This window comes from Megalops cyprinoides, chromosome 13 (genome assembly GCF_013368585.1).
Source record: "Megalops cyprinoides isolate fMegCyp1 chromosome 13, fMegCyp1.pri, whole genome shotgun sequence".
Classification (NCBI taxonomy): domain Eukaryota; kingdom Metazoa; phylum Chordata; class Actinopteri; order Elopiformes; family Megalopidae; genus Megalops; species Megalops cyprinoides.
The window spans coordinates 30,723,032-30,750,577 of record NC_050595.1 but is presented as its reverse complement, the minus strand read 5'-3'; the positions used below and the strand labels follow the sequence as shown (position 1 = coordinate 30,750,577).

At 44.5% G+C, this 27,546-nt stretch overlaps 1 protein-coding gene across 12 annotated transcripts in view; it reads left to right on the top strand.

The window, feature by feature from the left end:
• LOC118787665 (SH3 and multiple ankyrin repeat domains protein 2-like) overlaps positions 1–22,939 on the top strand; it is a 165,907-nt gene extending 142,968 nt beyond the window's left edge. For 5 of the 12 annotated variants that reach the window (XM_036543220.1, XM_036543218.1, XM_036543219.1 and 2 more), the window contains 6 exons: positions 1,103–1,126; positions 4,068–4,127; positions 4,423–4,553; positions 5,068–5,179; positions 6,088–8,506; positions 21,121–22,939. In XM_036543220.1, coding sequence (XP_036399113.1) covers positions 1,103–1,126; positions 4,068–4,127; positions 4,423–4,553; positions 5,068–5,179; positions 6,088–8,506; positions 21,121–21,679 — 3,305 coding nt within the window. In that variant the 3' untranslated portion in view covers positions 21,680–22,939. The remainder of the gene's footprint in view (positions 1–1,102; positions 1,127–4,067; positions 4,128–4,422; positions 4,554–5,067; positions 5,180–6,087; positions 8,507–21,120) is intronic. The other 7 variants (XM_036543224.1, XM_036543223.1, XM_036543222.1 and 4 more) reach the window with 2 other exon arrangements.
• The last annotated feature ends 4,607 nt before the right edge of the window (positions 22,940–27,546 follow it).

Below are 27,546 nucleotides of genomic sequence, written 5' to 3'. Positions count from 1 at the left end.
GTGTGCAGTTTCTAAATCCAGAGCTTGGTGTAAAGTCATGAGAACATCACTGCTGCCTGATTAAATATTAACATCACAAGACTTGATGAGAGTGATCAGCACTTCTGAAGACCCCTGTACTTCCTACCTTTTCATTCTGTGTTGCTGTTAAATGTAGGGCATAAAGGACAGCCACTGGAAAGTGGGCAGCTCTGGGGCATTTGTGCTCAAATTACTGGTCAAAGGAAAGGAAAAGGAAGAGGAGGAGTTCATGGGCTATACACATACTGCATTAGACAGACTATTAAGTTCCATTCCTCATATTTAGATTCTGCAACATTTGGGTCCACCTGTTATGTCTGCAGATTCCCTCAGGTTAGCTTTACCTGTAGACTTATAAGCAAGTGAACTTTATTTAAGCATTGAGTGACAACATTTATTGTATAATGATGAATTCTAGTTCTAGTTTTACACAAGCTTTGAGTGCAGTTTGAATGATGCTGTTCATTAATTCAGTTTCCATAACATTATGAAGTCATACTGTATCTCTGTCTAGACGAACAAGTGCAATAGAATGATGAAACAGATCACACAGAGATAGACTGAGCAGCGATTGGAGGCATTTTTACACTTCTTCCTACTGTTCTCAAAACATTGTTGAGGTTGACCTAGTGTCAAGGCTTTACAATGGGAATGGCAATTTCCGAAGCTCATCACTGTATTCGCACTGTGTCTGTTTTTAGATAAACAAAGATGAACTGGCATGCTTTTTTACATCTATGGATTTTGTTCTAACAGCGCTCAGGCAAAAAAAAGACATTTTTATGGTCATCAGGGCATTAGTCTTGTCATTGTGTTTTAGCTATCTGTGTGTACTTCAGCAGTCCACTGAGATAGCTTTCAGTGCATACCTTCTCACGTTGTGATCATGTTCCCATCTGAAGTGTATGTCTACACAGTTTTTTGAGGAACACAGTTTGATAGTCTAGAACTTGTATTTGCCATCATTTCATATTTATCAACAGTCTTAATAACAACTCAAGCAAATGAACCTGCTACACATTGCCTTGATTTTGGTGTTTTCTGAACTCAAAATCACAGAACTTTCTTTTGTATTCCCAAGCTACCTTAAGGAAAAAGAAGGGTGGTAAGTTCAATAGGCATGTTTTATATCTCCATGTTTTTATAAAGACTACTATTAATATTTTGTAAAACTGACATTAATGTACCACACTTAAGGGCAGATTTAAATGTTTTTGACTCATAACTGATTTCTCATAATACATCCAAAAGAATGTTTTTAATGTAGTCAGTTTTTATTCCAGCTGCATCAGGATCAATCACCTGAGCTTGGGTATTCATCTGATGCAGAGAATTCTATATTAGATCTAAAGCAGTTTTAGAATAGATTGCATGTGTTGAAGCTTCAAGCAACTAAGAAAAATAAATGTTTCCCCTCCAGAGACATTGGTAATGATATGCATGACATTTAACCAGCCTTTTCAGACGTATGCCCGTTTACTTATGCTAACTGATGTTTTTACGGTAAATCAAACGTTTTTGTCTAATAACAGCCTAGAGGGTGAATGGGTTTTTTCTGGTCATTTTCTTTAAAGGTTTACTGTTGTTACTCAGCATTTAAGCATTCAAATTGTTACCCCCCCAGTAACACTTCATCTGTGTGTTTAAGAATGTTTAAGAATGGAATGCTGTTGCCATGCTGTATAAAAACCTACTGTCGCTTTAGAAGTGCACTGAGCATAAAAAGAAACATGCTTTCTTGTTTTGCACTTTGCAGTTCTCTGGAAGTACAATAGGACCATAGTGTTAGGGAATATTATGAGAATAAAGTCTAAATATTTTGAGAAAAAGGAAAAATTAATGTTTTGAGATCAAAGTTGAAATATTATGAGACTAGTGTTGAAATATTTCAAGAAAAAAGATACATATATTGAGAAAAATATTATGTAAAAATAATATGTCAAGAATAAAGTGGAAAGGCCAAAAGGTGGAGGATTCCCCTGTTCCCAGTGCTCAGATGCAGCACCTGCATCTCCATGGCAATACCAAGGGCAGCAACAAGCTGTCCCCCTTGGGAGAGCGAAAAGGTGAGTTTACTTGGCCTGAGGTTAACTTCAATAATGTCAATCAAGGCAAAGATAAAAGTTAGAGGAAAGAATGTTTGCCCTTCATTTATCTCTGCAAAGTAGCTTGCTAGCAATAGCAATAAGCAACAGGTGAGAGAATAAGAAATGTGAACTCGTTAGTGATCTGTCTCTTACTGAACAGGCCAAATATGTTAATGTAAACTCACCTTTTTCACTCTTCCAAGGGGGATGCATGGTCGCTGCAGTTTATATGTGTGTGGAGATGACTACAGATGCTGCATCTAAACACTGGGAATAAGGGAGTCCTCAAACTTCCACCCTTTTAACCTTTTTGAAGCACTTCAGCTTCATTCTCAAAACTTTATTTTATTCTCAAATTTTATTTATTTCATACAGCTCAACATACATACCAAAAAACCTAATATGGCCAAAATAGGCCTCCATGAAATTCACAATATTACTTTGTGGAAAATTATACCATCTCTTTTACAGCATATACACTTCTATTTTTGAAAGGACATGACATTGGTCATTATAATTAGATTTGTCATTTTAGATACACCTATGTTAAGGTTTGTCATTAACAAGGTCTGCAGGAGGCAAAGCGTGAAGACAGAGGCTTGTAGCCTTTAATGCCCATCATTTGCAGTGATGTACAATACGTTGTGCAACTGTGAGCCATTACCTTGCCTCAGTTGTAGCTGCTGTGTTGTGGGAGAGTATCCCATTCGTTCTGTAGAACCCAAATAAAACTTCACCTGTTCACAGTGTTCTGTCTTAGTCTAACCTCCAACATGCCAGTGGTTCTTTTGATGCTCGGTGTATATACTGTACCATTATGTCTGAGATAAAAGAAAAGAGAGAAAAGAATTTTACATGTGATTCCGATTGCTGTCTTTGAAATTGTCCTTTGCTTAAAAAGTTTCACAGGAAATACTTATGAGATACACATTTTCAGATGATTTCAGGCAAATAGGAATAGTGCTTTCTTTGAGGCCAGCACAATATCTGGGCCTGCTTGCGAAAGCCTTCGACTCACTGAGATGCAAGATGTTGCCATGGTAATGGTTCTGCATTTGTCTAATATAGAAACATTCCACCTGGAAAGCAGAGCCGAGGCCACATTTTCAGAGATTCCTCCACTGCTCGCCAAATCACGTCTTTTTCACAGGGAAGGAGCGCGGTGGCATGTTTGGGCCGTCAGTGAAACGAGGGCATTTTACCGCTCACCCAGGGAGCCCCCAACATTAATATTGGATTGCAGATCTATGATTCTGGTAAATGTAGACACAGTAGGTTGGATTGGGGCAGGCTGAGGATAACTAACTGCAGAGTGGCTACCTCAGGACCTAGTGTATTTGGAAGGCTAGGGTTAGAGTTAGCTTTCTAAGCATAGCACAGCAAAGCTCAGCACAGTAAATGTGTTGATGAAATGTGTGTGTCCTGATGAGAGAGATGGCAAAAATGGTAAGCATGTAATATAAATGAGCATCACAGATAGCCTTCACTTGTGAGGCAGTGCTGAGATATTCTGAGAGTAAATGGCCTCCATTTGGAAAGCCTCCAGAGCGCCTGTCCTTATTGTGTTCTGAGTTGCAATATGGTACAAAAATGTCAACACAGCCTTACAGCCTGCACTACCTTTCTACAGAAGCTTTGTCTCCCTGAACTCAGTGTTGTACATTGTGTGTTCTGTACAGATATATTTCTGTAGTGATTTCATTGAAGTGAACATCACATATATGAAGTTCTCCACTAGAAATTCCATACTAGTTCAGTCCTGTTCAAAGAATCCATTCCCAATTTCCATCTATCATGAGCTGCTATAGGAGTGTATCAGTAAAGTGTCACTGCCGTGAACATTACAAGGCCAGTGGGATGGGGGCTTGTTTGATCTGAGGATCAGTTTTGAACTGAGGATCATCGAGCACCTCACGACACACTCGACACTGAATCTCCTTTTCTTCCATTCCTGTGTAGATGCTCAGCCTTCAAATATTGAGGGTCTGAAGAAGAGGATTGTTTTTCAAGTCACACTAAGTAATCACCCAATGCATGGTGGCTTTCCCAAACAAACGCTGGCATGTGGCGCGCCCGCGGCTAAGAACACAACCCATGAGCAGTCTAACGAACACATAACTAGGCTTGCACGGCTTTGACGTTGACCAGCGCCGGTTTTCCTTTTCCTTTCCCTCTGTTTTGGGTTTGGTTTTTTGGTTTGGTCTCATCTGCATTTTGGAGGGGCTCTGCAGCTCTCGGCTTTACTGGCTCTTTGAGATGGTTTGGACGCAGGCGGCCAACCCCTTCTAACCGAGCTGCATGGCTGTGTTGGCAGATAAAGTGGACGAGGTCGTGCCCCCCCAGAGGCAAGCCCGAGACAACACACCCGCAGATGCGAGGGTCGCCACCATCAAGCCTCGCCCGTCCAGTAGGTGTTTCGCCACGCCCACGGGCACGGACATGAACGTGAGTAGGCCCCTTTCCTGTGAGTCGTTTTTGACCAGCATGAGCAAAGCGGCTGTGAGGGTCTGCATGGAGGCCCACTCTGAGAATGTTGGCTGCACAGAGAATCCCGTGCCTGCTGTAGAGTGAGGTCATAGCAGGGCTTGTACTACGCTCGCTTGTCACAGACATGGTGAATGGTGTGCTTTCTCCCAAGGCCCAAGCCTTCCTCAGTTTCGTATCGATTCCGATGGTGTCACTCAATTATTTATCTCCTTTGAATGCTCTTGCTTCAATCTCTAAAAGTTCTGCCTGCTAGAGTTTTACATCAGGGAATGCTTTTATCTGTTTCCATTACTGTTGATTTCATTTTCATGACGATTCTGTAAAACAGTAGTGAGTGGAAATACAGGTATCGCTCCCAAATGCAGTAGGTTTACCACAGGAGGGATGGTGTGTTTTTAATGGAAGATGACAGTATTCTCTATACTTTTGCTGTTGTGGCTGTTGGTCTCACGTACTGTTCCTCTGTCTGTAGTCCATGTATGATCGGCAGGGTGTGGCTGTGGTGCCCCCTACAGTGCCAGGTAGCCCCAGAGGAGCCTACCTGGGTGTGCCAAAGGGCACCATGAGGCGACAGAAGTCAATAGGTAATGTTACCAATGTGTAATCTCTGTACCTCCTCCATTTAGGCATCCCTCCATGAAATGGTTTCATATCTTTTATTTTCCATTACTACTATAAACGTGTAACAGAAGTGATCTTTATTGATGGGCCCATGAGTTTGGTAATGCATGTCTTGAAATACAGCACATGTCTAATGTGCTGTATGTCTCATTTATTTCTGCCCTGATTATTTCAAATACATATTATAGGAAATGTATCATTCTGTAGATTTTTTGTTTACTCAATTCACGAGCTGTTGATTAGATTACATATAAAAAGAGCTAAAGCATATATAAGTTAACCATATGTAAGTTATAACTTGGTGCTTTCTTGTTGAAGTTGTTTCTTTGAATGATGCATATATTCTGTCTCATGCTGCAAGGTATTATGAAAAGAGAGTTTCAGGGTGATTGGTTGAAATGTCAATGTCCCATAAGCATCTGTCGTGGTCCTCATGGTGAGAAGTTACAAAATTGGTCACCATGCTGCTTGTCATCCTCTCTGCTTTTGTTCAATATTACTATGCCTTTCTGAGTGTTGAGCAGAGGACTGCATTTTTGTGGATGTCATCAAAATCGTTCTGTATTACCTTCAATAATTAATGTGGTGAATCTGGAATAGTGTTTCCAGAGTAACATATTTATGTGTTTTTCTAACAGCCTGAATACTGAAGCAGGATGATTAAAACTAATTATGCATAACTAGTCCTGGTAAATTGATAGTTGTCTTCATGCTGATCATGAATAAAATTCAGTCTTCATTTGCAAGTGTAAAGCTGGAAGATGAAACAAGTGTATCTCGTTAACTAGCACCTACAGATAAGTGGCAACAATGCAAGCTGTAATGCTTTGCTTGTTTTAAGGAGATGGGTAACTGGTCTTTTCTCCCACAGGTATAACAGAAGAAGAGAAGCAGTTCCTTACCCCTCCATTGCTAAAATTTACTAGGAGCCTTTCAATGCCAGATTCATCAGAGGATATTCCACCTCCCCCAGCAATTTCCCCTCCATCACCCCCGTACAACACCCCCAAGTCACCCACAGGGCGGGGCTACGGCACCATGAGACCGGGCTTCAATCAGAACTCTGCAGCCAAAGGCCCTGGCCCCAACCGGGCGGACGCCAACATGGGCACCATGCGCAGGGACAAGGGCATGTACTACCGACAGGACTCTGAGCAGTACAACGCTGAGGACTACAGCCAGGGCACCTCAGCGCAGCAGAACTACCGCAACCGCAGGGCCCAGGTGCCAGAGAACCCGTACTCAGAGGTGGGGAAGCAGGGCAGCAAAGCGCTGTATGTGCCCGCAAAGCCGGCCAGGAGGAAGGGCACGCTGGTCAAGCAGCCAAACGTGGAGGACAGCCCGGAGAAGACCTGCTCAATCCCTATCCCCACCATCATTGTGAAGGAGCCGTCCACCAGCAGCAGTGGCAAGAGCAGCCAAGGCAGCAGCATGGAGATTGAGACGTCCACGCCAGACCAGCCAGGCCAGCTGCGGCCCGAGGACAGCCTGACTGTCAACAACCCATTCGCCGCCGCCATTGCCGGGGCCGTGCGGGACCGGGAGAAGAGGCTGGAGGCGCGCCGCAACTCGCCGGCGTTCCTCTCCACCGACATGGGGGACGAGGACGTGGGGCCCACCCCTGCTCCTCGCCTGCGGCACTCCAAGTCCATCGACGAGGGCATGTTTAGCAATGATGAGCGGCTGCGCAAGATGATGGCTCCGCCCGCCTCCCTGACGGCTGCGCCCCGGGGGGGCGGGAATGTGACTGACTTCAACACTCCAGAGCCCACACTGGTGAGGGAGCCCCTCAGCACGCGCACGGGGAACAGCCCCAACCTGGACAGCCCGGTCAGCCTGCCGGTGACCAAGACATACAACTCTAATGGGGGGAACTATGTGCACCCGGTCACAGGGAAGGCACTGGACCCCAACTCCCCCCTGGCGCTGGCGCTCGCCGCCCGGGACCGTGCCATGAAGGAGCAGGCCCAGCCGGCCACGCCCAAAAACGAGCCCATCAAGCCCGACCTTAACAAACCCCTGTTCATCGACACCAAGCTGCGGCCCAACATGGAGGCCAGCTTCCCCGTGGCGGCCACCATGGGCCGGCCACCGCGGGGCGGGCTGAGGAGGCAGATGACGGAGTCCAAGTACGAGACAGACTCGGCCAAAGACGACGTGAAGGCGGAGGAGAAAAAGAACATGCTGATCGACATCATGGACACTTCCCAGCAGAAGTCTGCTGGCCTCCTCATGGTGCACACCGTGGAAGGGGCCAAGACAGAGGAGAACAAGGTGGCAGAGGGGGAGCGAGAGGAGCCCGTGGGCCCTGACAGTGCCCCAGCCGAGCTGCGGGACTCCAACCAGCTGGGCACAGGTGATGCCGCCAAGCCGCCAGCCGCCAACCCGGCAGCCCCCAACCCCCAGCCCGCCGGCCCCCGCGGGAAGACCATTATCACCGTCAGCTCGGTGGACGAGCCCGTCAAGCTCCCCTTCCGCATACCCCCACCCCCACTGGCCTCCGTGGACATTGACGAGGAGTTTGTGTTCTCGGAGCCCCTGCCGCCCCCGCTGGAGTTCGCCAACAGCATCGACATCCCCGAGGACCAGGCGGGGGCCATCGCCGAGCTGCTGAAGCAGAGGAAGAACGGGGCAGCTGGACCTTTGTTGGCCCCCAACAACCCCCACCCAGCGGTGGTGGCGGCGACCAGCGCAGACACAAAAAAGCCAGCAGCACTCTCGAACTGCGTGCCACCCGGCTACCTGCCACCCCCTGACAGCCTGGAGCCAATCACGGACTCCGGCATCGAGGAGGTGGACAGCCGGAGCAGTGGTGACCCCCACCTAGAGACAACCAGCACTATCTCAACTGTGTCCAGCATCTCCACCCTGTCCTCAGAGGGTGGGGAGAACCTGGACACCTGTACTGTCTATGCAGATGGGCAAGCATTTCTGGTGGACAGGCCCCCCGTCCCACCCAAGCCAAAAATGAAGCCCATCATCAACAAAAGCAATGCACTTTACAAGGACGCCCTTATTGAAGAGAGCCTTGAAACAATGGGGCTGCCTCCTCCCGCCCCGCCCCCACCTCCAGGGGGCGCCCAGTCGGACCCTCCTAAAACCCCAACGCAAAGGACCTCAAAGCTTTGGGGCGATCCACCAGAGCTCAAGAGCCCACCCACGCCCGACCCCAAGGCCAATGTGATCAGCGAGCTGAACTCCATCCTGCTGCAGATGAACAGGGAGCGCACACCCAAGCCAGGGGAAGCTCTGGACTCCCCCACGGGATCCAGAACCAACTTCGGAGCCAGGTAATCCCCCTGCTTTTACACCATGCCCGCAGTACCCAGGTGGTAATCTATTACACGGCCCGTAGAACCCAGCCTGCTGCAGATCAATTGCAGTCGCAGGTCGTGCCTTAATTCTAAATTGGCTATTTAAGTCTCTGTGCCGCCAATTGCTGGAGGAGGTCTCATGTTTCATTAAAGCCGAGTAGGACAAAGAGCAAACACTGTGTTCTTGTTTCATTGCAATCTTTTCCCCGTGACCTTCATTATACAAAGATTAGAGGAAGTGTGATTGTTTCGCAGAGATAGCATTGTGCTAGCTGAGGTTGAGTATGGCTAAAGGGAGAAAATGCAGAGTTATTCAGCTGGAAATATTCACGCTGAGTGGAGGCAATGGAGTATGAACGTAAAGGCGGTGTATATTTGATGTGATCATTTTAATCTTTTGTCCCACTGGTTAAATGGCATGGATAATTGTGTGGCGTGGCCAGCAGGAGGGCACTGAATCTCCTCGACCCCCTCATCAGCAGGATATGGAGATGTTAGGATCCTGGGAAGGTTCTTTCATGCAAAGGGTCAAGCGCTTCTTTTCACTTGGTGTTTTAAGGAAACGAGTTGAATGCATCACAGATATGTTTCAACACTGCTGTACATCAAATAACATGAATATTTTGTGCATCCAGAGTTCCTCTCAGTGAGCATGTTTACTCTACATGCCTGCTATTATTTACAGAATAATTGGGATATTAAAATATTAACGGACATGGATGAAGTAGAACACAGTAGGGCTAGTCTTAAAGGTGGGCAAAGGAGGGTGCACAGTACTCACAGTAATGGCGGGTTAAACAACGTTTGGAGGCTTCAATGTTATAGTAATGGGAAGAGATAACCCTATGGCACATAGTGGATGATAAGGAGAATGAGGGGAAAAGAGAGATTGCCGGTAAAGCTCAGTTTATAACAGTGCTGAGACATAAAAGGGACAGTGAAAGTGACAGAGCCATTGAGTCCAATGACTAAACACAAGCCAAGCTTTATCATTATTGATTTAAGGGGATGAATTCCTTAGCAATGTAGGCCAGGGAATGGACAGTTTTACCTGTCAATGAGGGAAACTGGAAGAGCATGTACATAACATATTGATAGTTAACTTGCTTCCAACTTGTACACTGCTGGCCAGTTTCTCCAGGTTATGACCTTAAATATGAAAAGCCTATACAGCTTGCTTCTATATTCTGGTTGTTATCTTATATCTATATTATCTTATGGTCCCAATACATTAAATATTCAACAGTTAGGCTAATTATCTTCTTTTGGGTAAGAGCTTTGCAGGGTTGTTGATTGACCTGCCACTTTTTCACACCATTGTCAAGCTGTCAGCCATTCAGAAATAGAGGCCAAGTCCATTATTTGGAAATTTTAGTGCAACAGCAGACCTGAGGAGTTGGGAACCAATAAACACATCCCCTCCTTGTTTTATGGCAAAATATTTGGGCAGTACCCCTAATTTTATTTGTGTTAAACTACTTGCAGTGTAGTAAATCAAATGACCATGGAAACCATGCTCAGTCTTGTGATTCAGTCATGGTGTCATGGTGTTGCTGTCAAATGTATACCCAACCATTAGTGAAAGCACAAAGCACAGCAGACATTCTGTTTGCTCGTAATGTAGTTTAGTAATGCAGATACATGTCAGTGCATTCAGAGCAACGTATTTACTGCATGTAAACAGGACATCCTCGTGGCTCAAGCCTGAATGGTACTTCAGGTCAAGTATAAATAGTTCCATTGTGCAATTAGTCATCATAATTGGATCCTTAGACATCCTGTCTGTGTGTTATATGCGATTAACCTGATGACAGTTAGCAAAGCATGTGTAATTCAGTTTGAGTGACCCTTGGTGTCAGCTGAACTGTAGTCTGGAGTGTAAAGGGGCCACTGCACCGCTCCTATGAAAGCTACCAGTACAGAGTAAGATGAAACCAGGGGAAAAGAGCTCAGAAACCTCTCACATCTAGAACATTAATAGATGGAATAGTCCATTGAGGCCATCTCTGGCCTCTAACATTCACTTTTCCATCAGTCTCTTCAGCATTCACTGTAGAGCAATTTTTAGCAATTATATCTCACTGATTTACTCCTCACTTGGTCTCAAACAGTGCCTGTAGTTTCATATCTAGGTTTCCTTCAGAATAAACTATGTGTAAACTATGAAGAGTTAGGGCTAGGATCATTAGGGTAGGGTTGGGGTTGAAACAGCATGCAACATGGCTACAGTGTTTCTTTTTTCCTTATAGCAGTTATGCTAAGGCTTATATGTTGGAATACCCAGAATTCAGCAGTGTTGTACTCATAGTTTCTTTTGTGTCAAAAGAAGAACCTACAAGCAAGAATTAATTCATATCTGTGGAAGCTGTGCCGTGTAACTGAGGTGATGAGGCTGATGGTGGTGTAGATGCCGTGTAGCTGAGGTGATGAGGCTGATGGTGGTGTAGATGCCGTGTAGCTGAGATGACGAGGCTGATGGTGGTGTAACTGAGGTGATGAGGCTGATGGTGGTGTAGATGCTGTGTAGCTGTGGTGATGAGGCTGATGGTGGTGTAGATGCCGTGTAGCTGACAGGTGATGAGGCTGATGGTGGTGTAGATGCCGTGTAGCTGACAGGTGATGGGCTGATGGTGGTGTAGATGCTGTGTAGCTGTGGTGATGAGGCTGATGGTGGTGTAGATGCTGTGTAGCTGTGGTGATGAGGCTGATGGTGGTGTAGATGCTGTGTAGCCGAGGTGATGAGGCTGATGGTGGTGTAGATGCTGTGTAACTGAGGTGATGAGGCTGATGGTGGTGTAGATGCTGTGTAGCTGTGGTGATGAGGCTGATGGTGGTGTAGATGCCGTGTAGCTGACAGGTGATGGGCTGATGGTGGTGTAGATGCTGTGTAGCTGTGGTGATGAGGCTGATGGTGGTGTAGATGCCGTGTAGCTGAGGTGATGAGGCTGATGGTGGTGTAGATGCCGTGTAGCTGAGATGATGAGGCTGATGGTGGTGTAGATGCTGTGTAACTGAGGTGATGAGGCTGATGGTGGTGTAGATGCTGTGTAGCTGTAATGATGAGGCTGATGGTGGTGTAGATGCCGTGTAGCTGAGATGACGAGGCTGATAGTGGTGTAGATGCTGTGTAGCTGTGGTGATGAAGCTGATGGTGGTGTAGATGCTGTGTAGCTGAGGTGATGAGGCTGATGGTGGTGTAGATGCTGTGTAGCCGAGGTGATGAGGCTGATGGTGGTGTAGATGCTGTGTAACTGAGGTGATGAGGCTGATGGTGGTGTAGATGCTGTGTAGCTGTGGTGATGAGGCTGATGGTGGTGTAGATGCCGTGTAGCTGACAGGTGATGGGCTGATGGTGGTGTAGATGCCGTGTAGCTGTGGTGATGAGGCTGATGGTGGTGTAGATGCCGTGTAGCTGAGGTGATGAGGCTGATGGTGGTGTAGATGCCGTGTAGCTGAGATGATGAGGCTGATGGTGGTGTAGATGCTGTGTAACTGAGGTGATGAGGCTGATGGTGGTGTAGATGCTGTGTAGCTGTAATGATGAGGCTGATGGTGGTGTAGATGCCGTGTAGCTGAGATGACGAGGCTGATAGTGGTGTAGATGCTGTGTAGCTGTGGTGATGAAGCTGATGGTGGTGTAGATGCTGTGTAGCTGAGGTGATGAGGCTGATGGTGGTGTAGATGCTGTGTAGCCGAGGTGATGAGGCTGATGGTGGTGTAGATGCCGTGTAGCTGACAGGTGATGGGCTGATGGTGGTGTAGATGCTGTGTAGCTGTGGTGATGAGGCTGATGGTGGTGTAGATGCCGTGTAGCTGAGGTGATGAGGCTGATGGTGGTGTAGATGCCGTGTAGCTGAGATGACGAGGCTGATGGTGGTGTAGATGCTGTGTAGCTGTGATGATGAGGCTGATGGTGGTGTAGATGCCGTGTAGCTGAGATGACGAGGCTGATAGTGATGTAGATGCTGTGTAGCTGTGGTGATGAAGCTGATGGTGGTGTAGATGCTGTGTAGCTGAGGTGATGAGGCTGATGGTGGTGTAGATGCTGTGTAGCTGAGGTGATGAGGCTGATGGTGGTGTAGACGCTGTGTAGCTGTGGTGATGAGGCTGATGGTGGTGTAGATGCCGTGTAGCTGACAGGTGATGGGCTGATGGTGGTGTAGATGCTGTGTAGCTGAGATGATGAAGCTGATGGTGGTGTAGATGCCGTGTAGCTGAGATGATGAGGCTGATGGTGGTGTAGATGCTGGTTAACTGTGGTGATGAGGCTGATGGTGGTGTAGATGCCGTGTAGCTGTGGTGATGAGGCTGATGGTGGTGTAGATGCTGTGTAGCTGTGGTGATGAGGCTGATGGTGGTGTAGATGCTGTGTAGCCGAGGTGATGAGGCTGATGGTGGTGTAGATGCTGTGTAACTGAGGTGATGAGGCTGATGGTGGTGTAGATGCTGTGTAGCTGTGATGATGAGGCTGATGGTGATGTAGATGCCGTGTAGCTGAGATGACGAGGCTGATAGTGGTGTAGATGCTGTGTAACTGTGGTGATGAAGCTGATGGTGGTGTAGATGCTGTGTAGCTGAGGTTATGAGGCTGATGGTGGTGTAGATGCTGTGTAGCTGAGGTGATGAGGCTGATGGTGGTGTAGATGCTGTGTAGCTGTGGTGATGAGGCTGATGGTGGTGTAGATGCCATGTAGCTGACAGGTGATGAGGCTGATGGTGGTGTAGTTGCCGTGTAGCTGACAGGTGATGGGCTGATGGTGGTGTAGATGCTGTGTAGCTGTGGTGATGAGGCTGATGGTGGTGTAGATGCTGTGTAGCTGTGGTGATGAGGCTGATGGTGGTGTAGATGCTGTGTAGCCGAGGTGATGAGGCTGATGGTGGTGTAGATGCTGTGTAGCTGTGATGATGAGGCTGATGGTGGTGTAGATGCTGTGTAGCTGTGGTGATGAGGCTGATGGTGGTGTAGATGCCGTGTAGCTGACAGGTGATGGGCTGATGGTGGTGTAGATGCTGTGTAGCTGTGGTGATGAGGCTGATGGTGGTGTAGATGCTGTGTAGCTGTGGTGATGAGGCTGATGGTGGTGTAAATGCCGTGTAGCTGAGGTGACGAAGCTGATGGTGGTGTAGATCGTGTGCAGCTGAGGTGATGAGGCTGATGGTGGTGTAGATCGTGTGCAGCTGAGGTGATGAGGCTGATGGTGGTGTAGATGCCGTGGTACTGGGCCTGCGCGTAGGGACCCTCCATGGCAGATAGCTCAGCTGCTTGTTTATGCCCTTTGATGCTGTTCCACAACCGAGTGGGAGTGCATGAATCACACTTTCCACCCTCTGAAAAGAGCACACCGCGAAAACGTCACTGCGGCGGTCTATGCGCTTGTGTGTGTGTTAGTATGTATGCATGTTCGTGTGTATGTGCATGTGTGCACATGCATATGTGTGTATGAGAGTTTAGTGTAATTTCTGTGTATGCATGTGTGTGTGTGTGTGTGTGTGTGTGTGTGTGTGTGTGTGTGTGTGTGTGTGTGTGTGTGTGAGTGTGTCAGGGTCGCTGCAGTGTAATCGTGCCACAGGCCACGCTTGGAAACGCTACACAGACGCCTCCCTGCACACACCTTTGAGGATTGCCTCCGCTGTGCAGTTCATCCACAGATCAAATGTTGCCATGAACAGCAAGTGAGCAGACTCGTTGCTAAGAGCAACCAATCGAATCGCCAAGCAGACGCAGGGCAGGCTAAGCAGTGGCGCACTTGTATTTTGCGGCTTCAGTTTATTCCTGGCCTGTTAAATACCTTTAACTCTGCCGTATTTTTGTGTTTAGTTTCTAATGGTATGCTAAAAGAGATTACATTAGATAATGTTTGCTGCAGTGTAGATGTCAATAGCTCAACAGCTCTAAGCCTTGATGCTGATTTTGAAACATTTACATTAAGACCCACTACACAGCTGTCAAACCAAAGTGCCTTATATAGATGGGAATGGTCAGAACATTGATAAAAATGATGTGGAAGATATCCCTCTTAAATGCACAGAATTACAAGTGAAATGTGCTGACTGTGGTTAAGGCATGCAGTACACAGCTGTATGTAGCTCTGTTCCATTGGGACTGGTTTCTCACAGTGGGATTTTAACAGCAGTTTACGTGTCTTATTGATGTGTCTGATATCTGTGGATTGCGGTTATGATAAAGCATAATCAGGGTCAGTTTTGGGAGGTATTCCTACTGCCAAAGCAGCTATTTGAAAGCGTGCTTTAGAAAGAAGAAAGTGTTTGAAAGTGTGTCAGTGCTGTGGAGAACTAAAACCTTCGTCGGGTGACATACTCTGCAGTGGGGTATGATGTTAATGAACACGTTATAAAGGAATAAATGCCTGCAAATGTGTCTCTGTGTTAAACTCCAGCGTCCCTCCAGCCCAGAACTATAACTGCTTGTGTTTTGTGCTCTTTTTTAATTCCTCTCTCTTATGTAACATAAAAAAGGATGTTCAATTATTCACAGCTCACATGAATTTTGCAAAAAAATAAATAAATAAATGCCCTGTCCTTGACTGCTAAGGAGAAGGAAGGCATCATTTATAGTATCTCCCCCTGTGTGAGCTGATTTAGAGAGATGGGTGCAGGAGTGAGATTGTAGCATGTGGACAGAGTGGACCCATCTGTGAAATGGGGCCGTAACCGCGCCCTGGCCGGGCCCCCTGCGTGTGGAGAAGCCACCCAACACTGTCTCCCGCTCTCAGAATGATGACTTCAGGGGCCGGGGTCATCCGCGAGGCTTAATCTCTCATGTAATCGTATTCTGCCACCGATACGAAATAAAGACTTTACAATACAAGGATTTTTTCCCCTTTGGTTCACAGATTAGTTTGCGTTCTGCCCATGAACGAAACAGTTGCCTAGCAACCTAATGATGAGAGCAGGCTTGAGGACTGGATGAATAATGTCAGTGCGATTAACACAGGCTGAACCACAGTGCTCCAGGCACAGGGGGAGAAGGGGGGGGGGGTGCGGAATGCGCATCGCAGTTCACTATCATATCCCTATTCAATCATGTCACGTGCCAGCCACTTTACCAGGGAGGCAGTTATATAACAGAGCGAGTGCACTGGACCCCAAGGTCTGTGTGTGTGCATGTGTGCGTGTGTGTGTGTATGTGTGTATGTGTTTGGCCTATAATCAGGCATATCTTTTTCCAAGCAGATACCGCTCTCGCATTCTTGTGGTCTGCAGTAAAACAGCCATCTCTTTTAATATGGAAAGCAGTGGACATTTGTGAACTTGAGTGTGTGTGCGTGTGTGTTGGGGACTGTGGACTGAGATTGCTGTCATAGCTGTCATAAGTGAGCATTAGGAAGTGAAGTCAATAATAGCATAACAAGTCAGACTGGATAATTACGGGAAGAGTTTTCAATGTGGATGGTTAACAGAAAGGCCCCATTTACACTTGGTTTTAAAATGCGTCTCGGGCGACTGGATCACAAGTGGACAGCCAAGACACATCGCTGTTTACACCTGTTTCTAACATGCATCCTGCTGACCACTTGTGCTTGGATTTCATTACTGCCTACGTCACCCCGCCTACGTCAGCCTCTGTCACCAGATTTGTTTAGCATGGGCTAGCTAAGAAAACAAACATGTTTCAAGAACATGTACGGGCTATTCCAACTGATGAGATTAGCAGGACAAAGTCATTTGCGACTTGCAAAAGAGCGCAGGACAAGACAAAAAAGGAAGAATGTTAGAAAAACATTTTTTCCAGCATTGGCACGCTGTCATCAAAACAACCACCACGTCCGGCATTGATGACGTATTTTCCTGTTATGTCCTTGTTGGGGACGCATTCAGGACGCATTAGCGTTTACACTACAAAAGCTTTGTGGTCAAATGCGTCCCAGACCACCTCGGCAAGTGGTTTGAGTGATCGGATCACAATGCTTCTTGTTGGTCATTTACACTTGTATTTAGCACTGTCCACTTGTGATCCGATCGCCCGAGACTCATTTTAAAACCAAATGTAAATGGGGCCAAAGAGGTACTGTAGTACTATAGTACTTATTATTGCTATTCTTGCAGTTGAAGCAATTCTTTATTAGCTGTTGTGGTAGAAATGTGAATAGTCACTTGTCAGAGGGGCAATGTCAATCTAGTCACTAAAATATAAATGACATAAATGACAGGGATCATAAACAAATCAACAACCATAATTTATAATCAAAACATAACTATATACATTATTGCCATGGGGCCTCATTTTCTTTTTATTTACTGAATTTACTGAATGTTTTAAATAATATAAATTATTGAATAATATAAAAAAATTGAATAATATAAATAAAAAGAAATACCAGTTTATTTAAAATATTTCCATAATTCATTGTTTTATTTTGAAAATTATTCAGACATACTGTACCTTTTCATACCTTCCTGAAAACCTTAAAAAAGATATTGTTATTAATGTACTAACTTAAATAGGTATTGCCTCTGCCTCATCAGATGCATGCTGTGCTTGACCTGTTTATCTGGTGTGGACTGATCCTTTCCTGTCGGCTTGCCATTCAGCTGGCTCCATAGGGGAAGTTTGCTAAATGTTGCCTCTGGGTGTGTGCTGTGGTGCCATTATGAGACAGCAACAGGTTAATTAATTCAGGGGCTGATGTCAGGTTAAGTACCCAGGCAGATACTTTCAGCCATGAAGCCCGAGTATTTAAAGATGACTGAACAGACTGGTGCCTGGGTGTGCCCCCGAGAGGAAGAAAACAGTTCCTCTGACCTTACATTGCAGTGCACAGAGAAGCAAAGAGTAGAAGGGGGACACTGAGTGGATGAAATTACTTTTCTTGGTAGTAATGGAATATTTTATGTATTTCTTCAGAACCAAAATTGTCACTTTTTTACTTAGGTTTTTCACCTGTAGAACAGCAGTATGTGGTTTATAAGAATTGTGGCATGGATAGTAAAAATGGAACGATCAGTGTCTGTTAGGCAGTGATGCAGAAGTATATGTGTGCTGTTACCCACATCCTGCATTATTGTCAGTGCTACCCTCTCCTTTAAATACTCACCTTTCCAGATTATTGACAAGCTGCACGCAGGAATTTTGATTCTCCAAAACAGCAGTGTTCATACATACATACAGTCATACATCACTATAAGAGGGGACAAAAGACAGCACGAAAAGACACGGGGGAGACCGCAGCTCCTTCATGATGTCATTTTTGCTGTTATCCCTCATCTCATTGTTTCCATTTTGAATAAAGAATTGGCCAATCTTCATACTGAATTTTAAGTAACAGCAGGCAATGGGACTACACCTTCTTCCAGACCTTTCAGTATGACTTCAGAATGATTTTATACAGCTTACCAGCCTTAAGACCAATTCTTTTGTGTTTCTTTCCTCCACAAATTCGACAGGAATTGTGGGAACTTGCACAACTCACTGACAGGAAGTTTTCTTGAGGCCTCTGTCACATTCATAACCCCAGCGCGCGACATACCTTAATGGGCGTTCCAGCGTCTAGGCCAGTATGCCTAACACTTTATTGATAAATTATCCACAGTGACCATCAGTGCTAATGAAGGTAATGTATTGGAGCAAACGTGATTACTTTGTGAAGGGCATGGCGAGCCCCCGCCGCTCTGCGTGGTGCTGGCAGTAAATCACATTACATTGGCGGCTGGAAGTGAGCAGCGTTCTGAAGACTGCCCCCAGCTGGCCCGGGACCACAGAGGCAGGTCAAAGACCCACATCGTCACATGCACTGTAACTAGATGTGTCATGAATTTTAATAGCTGGGAGATGCTTCATGTAGGGCTTTGGAATAATGATATGTCTAATTACCATCAGATTCATTAATTAGGAGAGCCGGCGAGTCCGCGGCAGGCCGGGAGAGGGACACTCGGCATGCGTGCACCTGCCCCTCACCTCCCAGTCATAGTAAGGTGTCATAATCAAGTATGAAATGTACAGATTTTAGTTAAGTGTGGAGCATACAATAATTAGACGCCTGAATAAAAGTTAACCAATGGATAGATTATCAAAGTGAACAAAAACTACAAGGAAAGAAAAACTACATATGAAGAAGGAACCAAGCATAAATCAAATAAAATGTACAAAACCTGTCTTTAGAACAAGGCATCCCTTAGTTAATTGTCCTCCAGATGAAGGTCTCAGCAGGTATCAGCCTATACCAGATGATTCCAGTATCAGTGCAGATGCTCTCGAACAGTAATAAATATGCATTGCCAAGTGCAAATACCGTACATAACAACTGCATTCTTCGAGCAGTTAAGGCCGCATATGAATTTCATTGAAAAACCCCTTTGTAGAGCTCTAAGTCAACAGAGAGAAGCCTCCCCCGCTCAGAATTAGCACAGCCCTGCTCACTATCCCAGATGCATCCCATGTAAAACATCTGCCCCATAACACAAAAAGATCCCGGCACAGAGTGGTTTTAAACAACACAAACGCCAGCAATGATATATTTGACAAAAAGAAACATTTACTGCATTTCTAAACAACATGACCTTGAATTTAGTGTTTCTGAACATGAAGCGTGTAAATATCAGTTGGTTGTGGGTACTACAAAGGTTTTGGTGATGCTGATGGAGAAAAGTGTCTCTTCGTAACAGTACAGATAAGACTAAGCTTACGCAGTGAAAGCAATCAAAGCAGCATATACAGCAGGGTATCATGCCATGATTTCAGCTTTGAGTCTGACGCTCCTGTAAATCTTTTTAATTATAATTCCCAGTCAAATTTCTACACAAAACCATTTCCCAATAAATACTATTCTCTGGACTGTCCAGATTACTAGGATGATATATCAATAATATTAATGTTGTTTTATTCAGCCATAGCCATTAAATCAGTGTCTTTCTTGTCCTCAGTTTAAATTGTGCATGCGACCCATCTTACCCTCAGTGCTCAGACTTATTTCACTTTCATTGTTTAACCTGCAAGTTCCTAAATGGAGATTAAACAATGTTATAGTCAAGCCATAATATGTCATTTTAGATCTTCACCTTCCTTTCAAATATTAGTGACTAGACTGTTAATGATGCTGTAGCAACTTAATATTACATGCTGTGTATTAACAAAATTAACACACAACATTTAAAGCCTATATGATTATACAGCACCTTACACAAGTTACATGCAGTTTGGTTGGGCACAGATGTGTGACAATATTCAAGTGCTGCAACAATTTTGAGTTAAAGCCATTTATTTTGGAAAGAAGGCTCCAAAATGTCTAATACTGATTATCAGAGGTATTTAATATTCAAAAGAAAGCCAAATATGGAGGATGTAGATGAATCAGATTTATTAACAATACTGCCCTCCAGTGGCTCCTTTGAGAAAGAAGGCCTGTGTTTGAAAGAGGAATTCCCAGGGGAAGGGTTCCTTTGGGTGTGCCAAGCTTTACCAACCAGCCCTCAAAGGCAATCCAACAGTGTTTGATACCTTCAGCCAAAAGCTTCCTGGGTTTATCACCCCCTCTTTTGGGGGTTGACAAAAGGTGCCTTTCATGTGTTTTTTTTTGTAAATCACTGAATTACCAGTCACACCAAGACTGTTGTGAACTGAATTATTTATTAGGAAGCCAAGCTTTAATTAAGCCTATACTTAATAGTTGGACCAAAACTAATACTTGTTGTATTTGTCAATATATGTAGATAAACAACATCCTTCACTGCTGCCAGGACAGATAAGAGGGAGTAGAAATTTTCCAGCTGTTCACAGATGGTGTCACCTTGACAACCCACTGGCAAGGTGTCCCCTGGACTCTGTCGCAAACACAGAATGATTGGAAACACACAGGCTCGAATCTGATGCCAAGAGGGGGGTGGATGGGGGTGGAGGGGATGGTCACGCATAAACGAGAAGTGTCTGGCCGGAGGTCTCCATCTGTCAGCTTCCCGTGCTTCAGTAAACCTGACGGGCCTCCACCTTCAGGCCCAGTGCCCTGGAACTGGTACCTCATGGTCACCAGGGCAGGGTGGATCCACCTACAGCATTCACCGCTCTGAAAAGCTGAAGAAAAATATGACCTGAATACTCCCATACTCACTCCACACTGCCACCAGAGGAGCAGATTCCTTTAGGGAAGTGCAAGTAATCTCTCCAGTAAGTCTGCAGAGTAATGAGGGGCAAAGCTGTTTAGGAGCCCATGGATTAATCAGGCCGGAAGAGGCACAATTCCTCTGCACCCACTCAAATTCACTGTTCAGGCAGTGTCAGGAATATCAAATATAGTGAGTGTAAAAACATGGACTCTTTACTTTGAAAGGTCTGTCCCTAAATTACTGAACCTATAGTTCCATCAACAGCACATGGTTCAAGATCTGAAATAGTGACCAGAGCTCCTTAGCCTGATGAGGAAAGAATGCAGTGTGCATATTGATAAAAGCTCTATAATAATTTTGCAACTTTATAGTTGTTTATTTAGAGCAGTTAATGAAATAGGGATGGTGTTGCATCTCACAGCTTGTAGATATAATTGCCTTATGACCTAATATTAAAGCAGTAACTTGTATTTCAGATGAGGAGCTGAGGTGTGCCTGCTGAAGTGTGAGCCTGACTCTCTCTGTGTTTGCAGGGGTCCAGAGGGAGCGGCCCCAGCCTCAGGAACTCAGCGGAACACCATGGTCACCTTCGCCGCCCGGCCGGGCCCGCACCCTCACCCAGCCGCCGTGTCACCGGGCCGCCAGCCGGACAGCATGCCTGCCCAGCACCGTGCCCCCAGCCCCATCACGTCCCCACCAGACTCGGGCCCTGGCCGCGCCTCCTCCCTCCCGGCCTCGGCCTCCTCGCCCACCCTGACGGACGTGTTTGGCCTGCCTACACCCCCAATCGGCGGCGAGCGCTTCAGCCTGGGCTCGGGCCGCAGCCGCTCGCCCTCTCCGCTCACCCTCATCCAGGCCGTCTCCAACAAGCCTTTTGCCTCCAAGCCGGTCCTCCTGTGGACCAAGCACGATGTAGCAGACTGGCTGGAGAGCCTCAACCTGGCCGAGCACAAAGACGCCTTCATGGACAACGAGATTGAGGGCACCCACCTTCCAAACCTCCAGAAGGAAGATTTAATAGACCTGGGGGTGACTCGAGTCGGCCATCGAATGAACATAGAGAGAGCTCTGAAACTACTACTGGACAGATAAGAGAGGGTGACCATCCTCTCCACCAGGACTTCAGGCTTCTGCGTTCATCATATCTTTTTTATTTTAATTATCATTTTTCAACTTCTATCAAGTGTTTGGTTATTTTCCCATTGTGCTCTTGTCGGAGTATAGGAACTACCGCGTCCTGAACGACTGCCATTTTGAAATAACAGTTGCAGGTCCTGAATAAGCACAACCGCTCTCTTAAAATCCAAGTGGTCATCTTCCGCCGGCTCGAGCCAGGCGAGGGGAGGGGACAAAACGCCAGAGCTCCTCTTTTTGTGATACGTGTGTAACAGAGACCAGTTGCTTTGGAATACAAGGACTTTTTGCCACATTTGGATGCACCCAAACCAGCAGAGCTGGCGCTTCATTTTCTATCTTTGCTAGAGTTTCCTCAGAGAATATTTCTTCAGAAAAAAAGGGTTATATTTCTTGATGTATCAGCTGTTTAGAAAAAAAAATGTCTCGCTTCTCACCTACTTGTCTGGAAAGAAGATAAAGCAGAAATATTTGCTCAATCAAAGTAATTTCTTGCAGTGCACAGTACAGAGTCCCAGAATTGGTGTTTCTACTTGAAAAAAATCACCTCTTTAATATCTCACACCTGTTTAATAGTTATAGGGGCACAATTGTAGCAAGCAGTTGAGTTTTTAGTTGTCATTTGCCCTCCCTTCCTTTCTTGGCTCATGGTAAACATTTTGATTTGAATTCAGCATATCTATTTGAGTTGTGTGAGAGGTGTAACATGTATATTAATCATTATTGTCTTCCACACTAGTGCAGGTGATGAGGAGTGCTGAAAGCCAAGGGCCGCCCCCTCTCTCCCAAACAAGCCCCTGTTCCCCAAAAGCACAGCACCCCTGAGGGAAATGAGTGCTATGTTCTCAATTCAACATCACCATCCTCCTCCTGCTGTTCCGTCTAATCTCCAATCACTAGCTTTTTCAAAAAACGTCACATTCGTTCTTACCTTGGAACTGAATTACTGTCCCGCAGAGATTTTTAAGGTGGGAAGATTACTGTCGGGGGGTTGGGGGGGGTCATCTTTTAGCAAAGCATATTTCATCAAACCCAGGGGAAATGTGTTTGGTTGGACAGACCAAGTGTGTGAACAAACCAAACTAGTCTAGATGTTGGCCAGATGAAGCTGACCCAGTGTTGGTAAAGGCTTAATGGCACGGTCAGCAGTAACAGAGGGAAGAAAACCAACTGATACTGTGCAGTATGGCTGCAGTGGATGTGAATTATTTAGAAATGATGCTGCTATCCAAACATATACAATTACAAACAGTATATATTATAGGTATATATACATACATTATATATATATATATATATATATATATATATATAGAGAGAGAGAGAGAGAGAGAGAGAGCTAGGTATCAAAATCTAAATAAATATATATATGAATATGAAATGCATATCTATATACATTATTAGTTAAATATTTCTAACCCAGAAGCAGTATTAGCTGTATGTTGGCTGCCTGTTGAGCATCACTGAAGTGGTGTGGAATGGTACTCCAGGGTAAGAAGACAGGAAGACCCTGAGCCACCACATCTTCTAACTGTTAGAATGACTGAAGTGCCGCAAGAGTTGAAGTTCTTTAAAGTAGAGGGTGGAACAGAGGGTGTCTCCACAGTCACCTCAGGGCAGGGCCGTTTGAAAAGCATGTGACCACCTCTGTGTTTATTGACAGACTGTCACACTCACCAACTGTTGTTCAGTCTGACAAGAAAGAGGGATTGGTGCAATATGAAGATGTATCTGAAGTTTAGCATTTATTTCCTGTAAACCGAGTCGAGAAGGTTCAGACACTATTCTGCATCACATATTCCCCGCTGTTAAAGAAGATCTATTTGAACGTGGACTCGTCACATTGCTTTTGAAAATAAAATACTGTTAAGCCTTCTGGTGAGGGTCAGCAGAAGCTGTCCCTTTGATGAATCTCAGATTAAAGGGATGAGAGCTCAAACAGCCCATCTCTGTAGGAAAAGAGGGACCAAGTAGGTCTGGAGTCTTTTCAGAATATTCAAAATAAAAACATGTTCATTCCAAAATGGTTAACAACACATATGAATAGGTTTCGAAGGATTTTGAAGAAAAGGGAAGGTGGTCTTTATTAAGGGAAGAAAAGTCTGTATTAAACTAACGGCTTATGAACATTTTTGTGCGACTGCTCAGCACAGTACACCGGTGCGAAACGCCATGCCATGAGAGCTGTTCTCTGAGCGCGAGTGCGATGGAGGCCGTCTGTGCTGCGTTTCCAGGCCACTGACGAGCTGGCACATCTCTGCAGACACGAGCACAGGAGCTCCGAGCTCTGTGAGCCTCTCCACATTTCCTCTGCTCCGCCCAGTGCTAGCGTTCACATGCTTTAGCTGTACGAATGGTTGACATATGGTTATATAGATTATTACTCTGGACGTAAGAGAAATATAGGTGTCCTTTGAGAAGACGTACAGGAGTTAAGCTGCTAATTATATCATTTTTAAATAGATGTTATTTTAAAACAGAGCTTCAGAATAAAGCACAGTATTTTTAATGATTTATAGAGAACTATATGAAATTTTATAAAGGTATTTGGAGAAAAATGTTACTGCATCAACTCTAAAGTATGGTTTGCCAAAAAGAAAAAAAAATCATGATTTTTGAGGTACCAATTAAGAAGCAATATTTATAATGAATGGATCTGTTGGTTGTTATTTGCAGGTTTACGAACTCTCTGACATCATGAATCCTGATTCACATATCACTATTATGAGGAAAAGAACCTGAATATAGTAAACAAATCCATAACCATTAGGAAAGAACTGACCGTTCAACACATTGAGATCAAACGGTAGTCATCTGCCTCTGTTAAATATTGTAATTAAATTTTGAAATTACAATTGCTTAGTATGTGTATAATGTGTGTATAAATTACGAAAATCTCACAGGCTGTAAATTTATATATAATCTCTTAGGCCACTTTATAGCGAACGGTCTGAGGACACTTTTACGCTAATATATATTTAAATTTAAAAAGACTAGATGTGACTGTTGACAAATTAATTTTATGGAACTACATACCACTAAGCTAATTTATTTGTGGAATTAACTATAGAGCTGAATAGTGGAGTCTCAAGTTTATAAAGAAAATGCTAAACCCATCACCAAGTGGATTGGGCTATGTTGCCAACTGTTGACACATCACACAAAGACCCATCTCAAATGGATTTCCTCTTAGAGCTTAGCTTCAATTTGGTTTCTTTCTTTCTTTTTTGAATTCTTCATAGATATTAAGATGTTTCTCGCTCTACTTTGTGTAAAGACTTGTGTTCATGTTATCTATGTTGCTGTAATTTTGTGCTACAGAATCCTCTTATTTAGAGTTAATTATTGAGATAAAAGAGACAAGTTCCTGTAACTGCACTTTCCCCAAAATCCTCAATACTCTTGTATGGCAACCAAAATTTACTGTAAGAAATAAATATAATATTGCACTATGGCTGTATTCCTTTCATGGGTTTCTTTCAGTCCCCTTCACAGTTTGCCCTCCTAAGAATATATCTTTACATATATATAACGCTAATACAATCACAAAACACAGAGTTCCAGTCAGGTATTACTCCAGTACATCATTATTTGAATTGTCGATGACACAAACGTGCATTTAAGGGACAGATCCGAACTCAAAGATTAGTCACACTTCCCTTCTCAGGACCTCTTTAAACACCAGTGGGATCCAACACAACAGCGGTTGGTGTGAAGCGACCATTGATTCTTGTCATCACATGTGCCAGATGAGTTGGCTTGGACTCTCTAGGCTAGAAGCCTCAATTCTGATTTTCTGAGGGTGCTGGAGAGCAGAAACTTGCGACGTTCACTGGAGGCTGGAGGCGAAGAGCAGTGCTGAGGACCAGCAGTTGGAGTAATTCTGGAGAAGAAATAGATTATTGTGTGTGAGTCTATGAGTGTGTGTGTACACTGTGCCCCCATTTATACACACCCCTGACAAAATAGGAAAAACAAATATTTAACAGATGTAATAGAAAAGTACATATCTGTTCAATGTTTTTTTTTTCAAATTTATTTTAACGTAATACTTGAATCTTAACGTGACTGCAGTCATGTTGTTCACAAATAATGACTTTCCCCCAGAAACACAAGGGTCACATTTTATTCACATTCCTGTAGTTTTCACAATTTTCAGTGATTTGCAAATCCTCTGCTGTAGGATTTGACAAGATGCTTCCTGGAGTGTTTTGTGAGGTTCTGACACTCCTGGGCAGGGGTGGGGTTTCACAATTTCTGCAGGCAGAATTTGCCAAATTCAAGCCACCTCTCTTTGTGGTTTATCATCAAACGTGGCTTCTTCCTTGCAATATGGACCATCAATCTCACGTTCATGCTAATGGCAATGAAAGGTACTTTTTGACGCTTACCCTAATTGTGTTTGCTGCGGAGATCTCCAACTGTTGCCTTTAGATTTACAGTTGCTTCCTGAACTGCTTGTCTCACAGCCTGTGGAGGCAAGATTTCCTTGTTTCTTCTTCCTGGCGGCGTTGCTAGTGTTCCAGAAGCCTTAAATCTTTTGATAAAGGACACAACCATGGAAATTGGTAGATATTGAGATATTGTGTTCATAGCAATCTTCCAACGTGTGGAGGTCAATGACCATTTTTTACAGTGTTTCACAAGATCTCTGACCTTAACCACAATGATGTGTGCTACTAATGAATTTCTTCTGTGTGTTTTCCCTCATTTAATCCTCCAGGTAACAGGAAACTGAGAGAGGCCTTGGCATAGTTCCTGAAGCCTCCATTAAATTTCTAAAATGCAGAATGTTGGTGTAGATGTGTTGCTGTTGTATTTTATTTAAAATATTAAAGATGTGAATAATTGTGACCCTCAGTGTTTTCTGGAATAAAATTAATTTATGAGCAATATGTTTTTTTTTTCTTAATCTGTGTAATTCTATTAAGATTAACGTATGCAATTTTTATAAAAACAGAAAAAATACATATTTTTTGTTTTAGGTTTTTCTTCCCATTTAATTAAGGGCATGAAAAAATGTGGAGGGCAGTGTGTGCACATCTAAACAATATTAATATTTTAAGAGGGCATTAACTTGTGTGATGAGCTCAGGATATGCCACATAATTATCAGACTACAATCATAGTTCTAGTGGGCTAATTCTTACATTTTCATCGCTAAGAGGTACTCAGTACAACTTTTACTTTGGTTTGCTCACCGATTTGCAAGAAAGCCACTTGACAAAAAAAAAAAACCAAGGCCATGTTGTAAACTAGCTATTTATATCCTAGCACTTTGCAAAGTGCACACTGCAGTTAGTAAGCAGTCCTCTCCCAGAGTCACAGTGCATGCCACCACCTGAAGGTTCTGTGTGGTAAATGTTCCTTTTTCCAAGCAGGATTGGGATACCATATTTCATTACAGTGATGTTCAGTTATGCCATTCACCGAGTTACAGGCTGGCAGGACCCCATACCTACACAGCACCAAGCTTGTCAGCCATAGCTGTGGTTTGTTAGCTCTGACAAACCACAGGGCCAAGTTACTTGAAAGAATGGAGGACACTATGAGTAGCATTCATTTGGAATAGTGCCCTTTTAGCATGTTTGATGTGTGGTTTCATGTAGTTAAATCCGTTGACTGTGTGTTGTGGGGGTTGTAAGTTATTGACTGCAAGTTGATATTCATACCAATAGTGGAAGCAGCAGCGCTATTTTTGCAAATGTACATGTACCAACAAAAAATATGACCGGCTGGAAGCATTTTGTTAGATGGAAATATTTCTGCACTGTTAGGTACACTATGTAAATTGTATTACACCACAAATCTGCATGTGAGAAATAA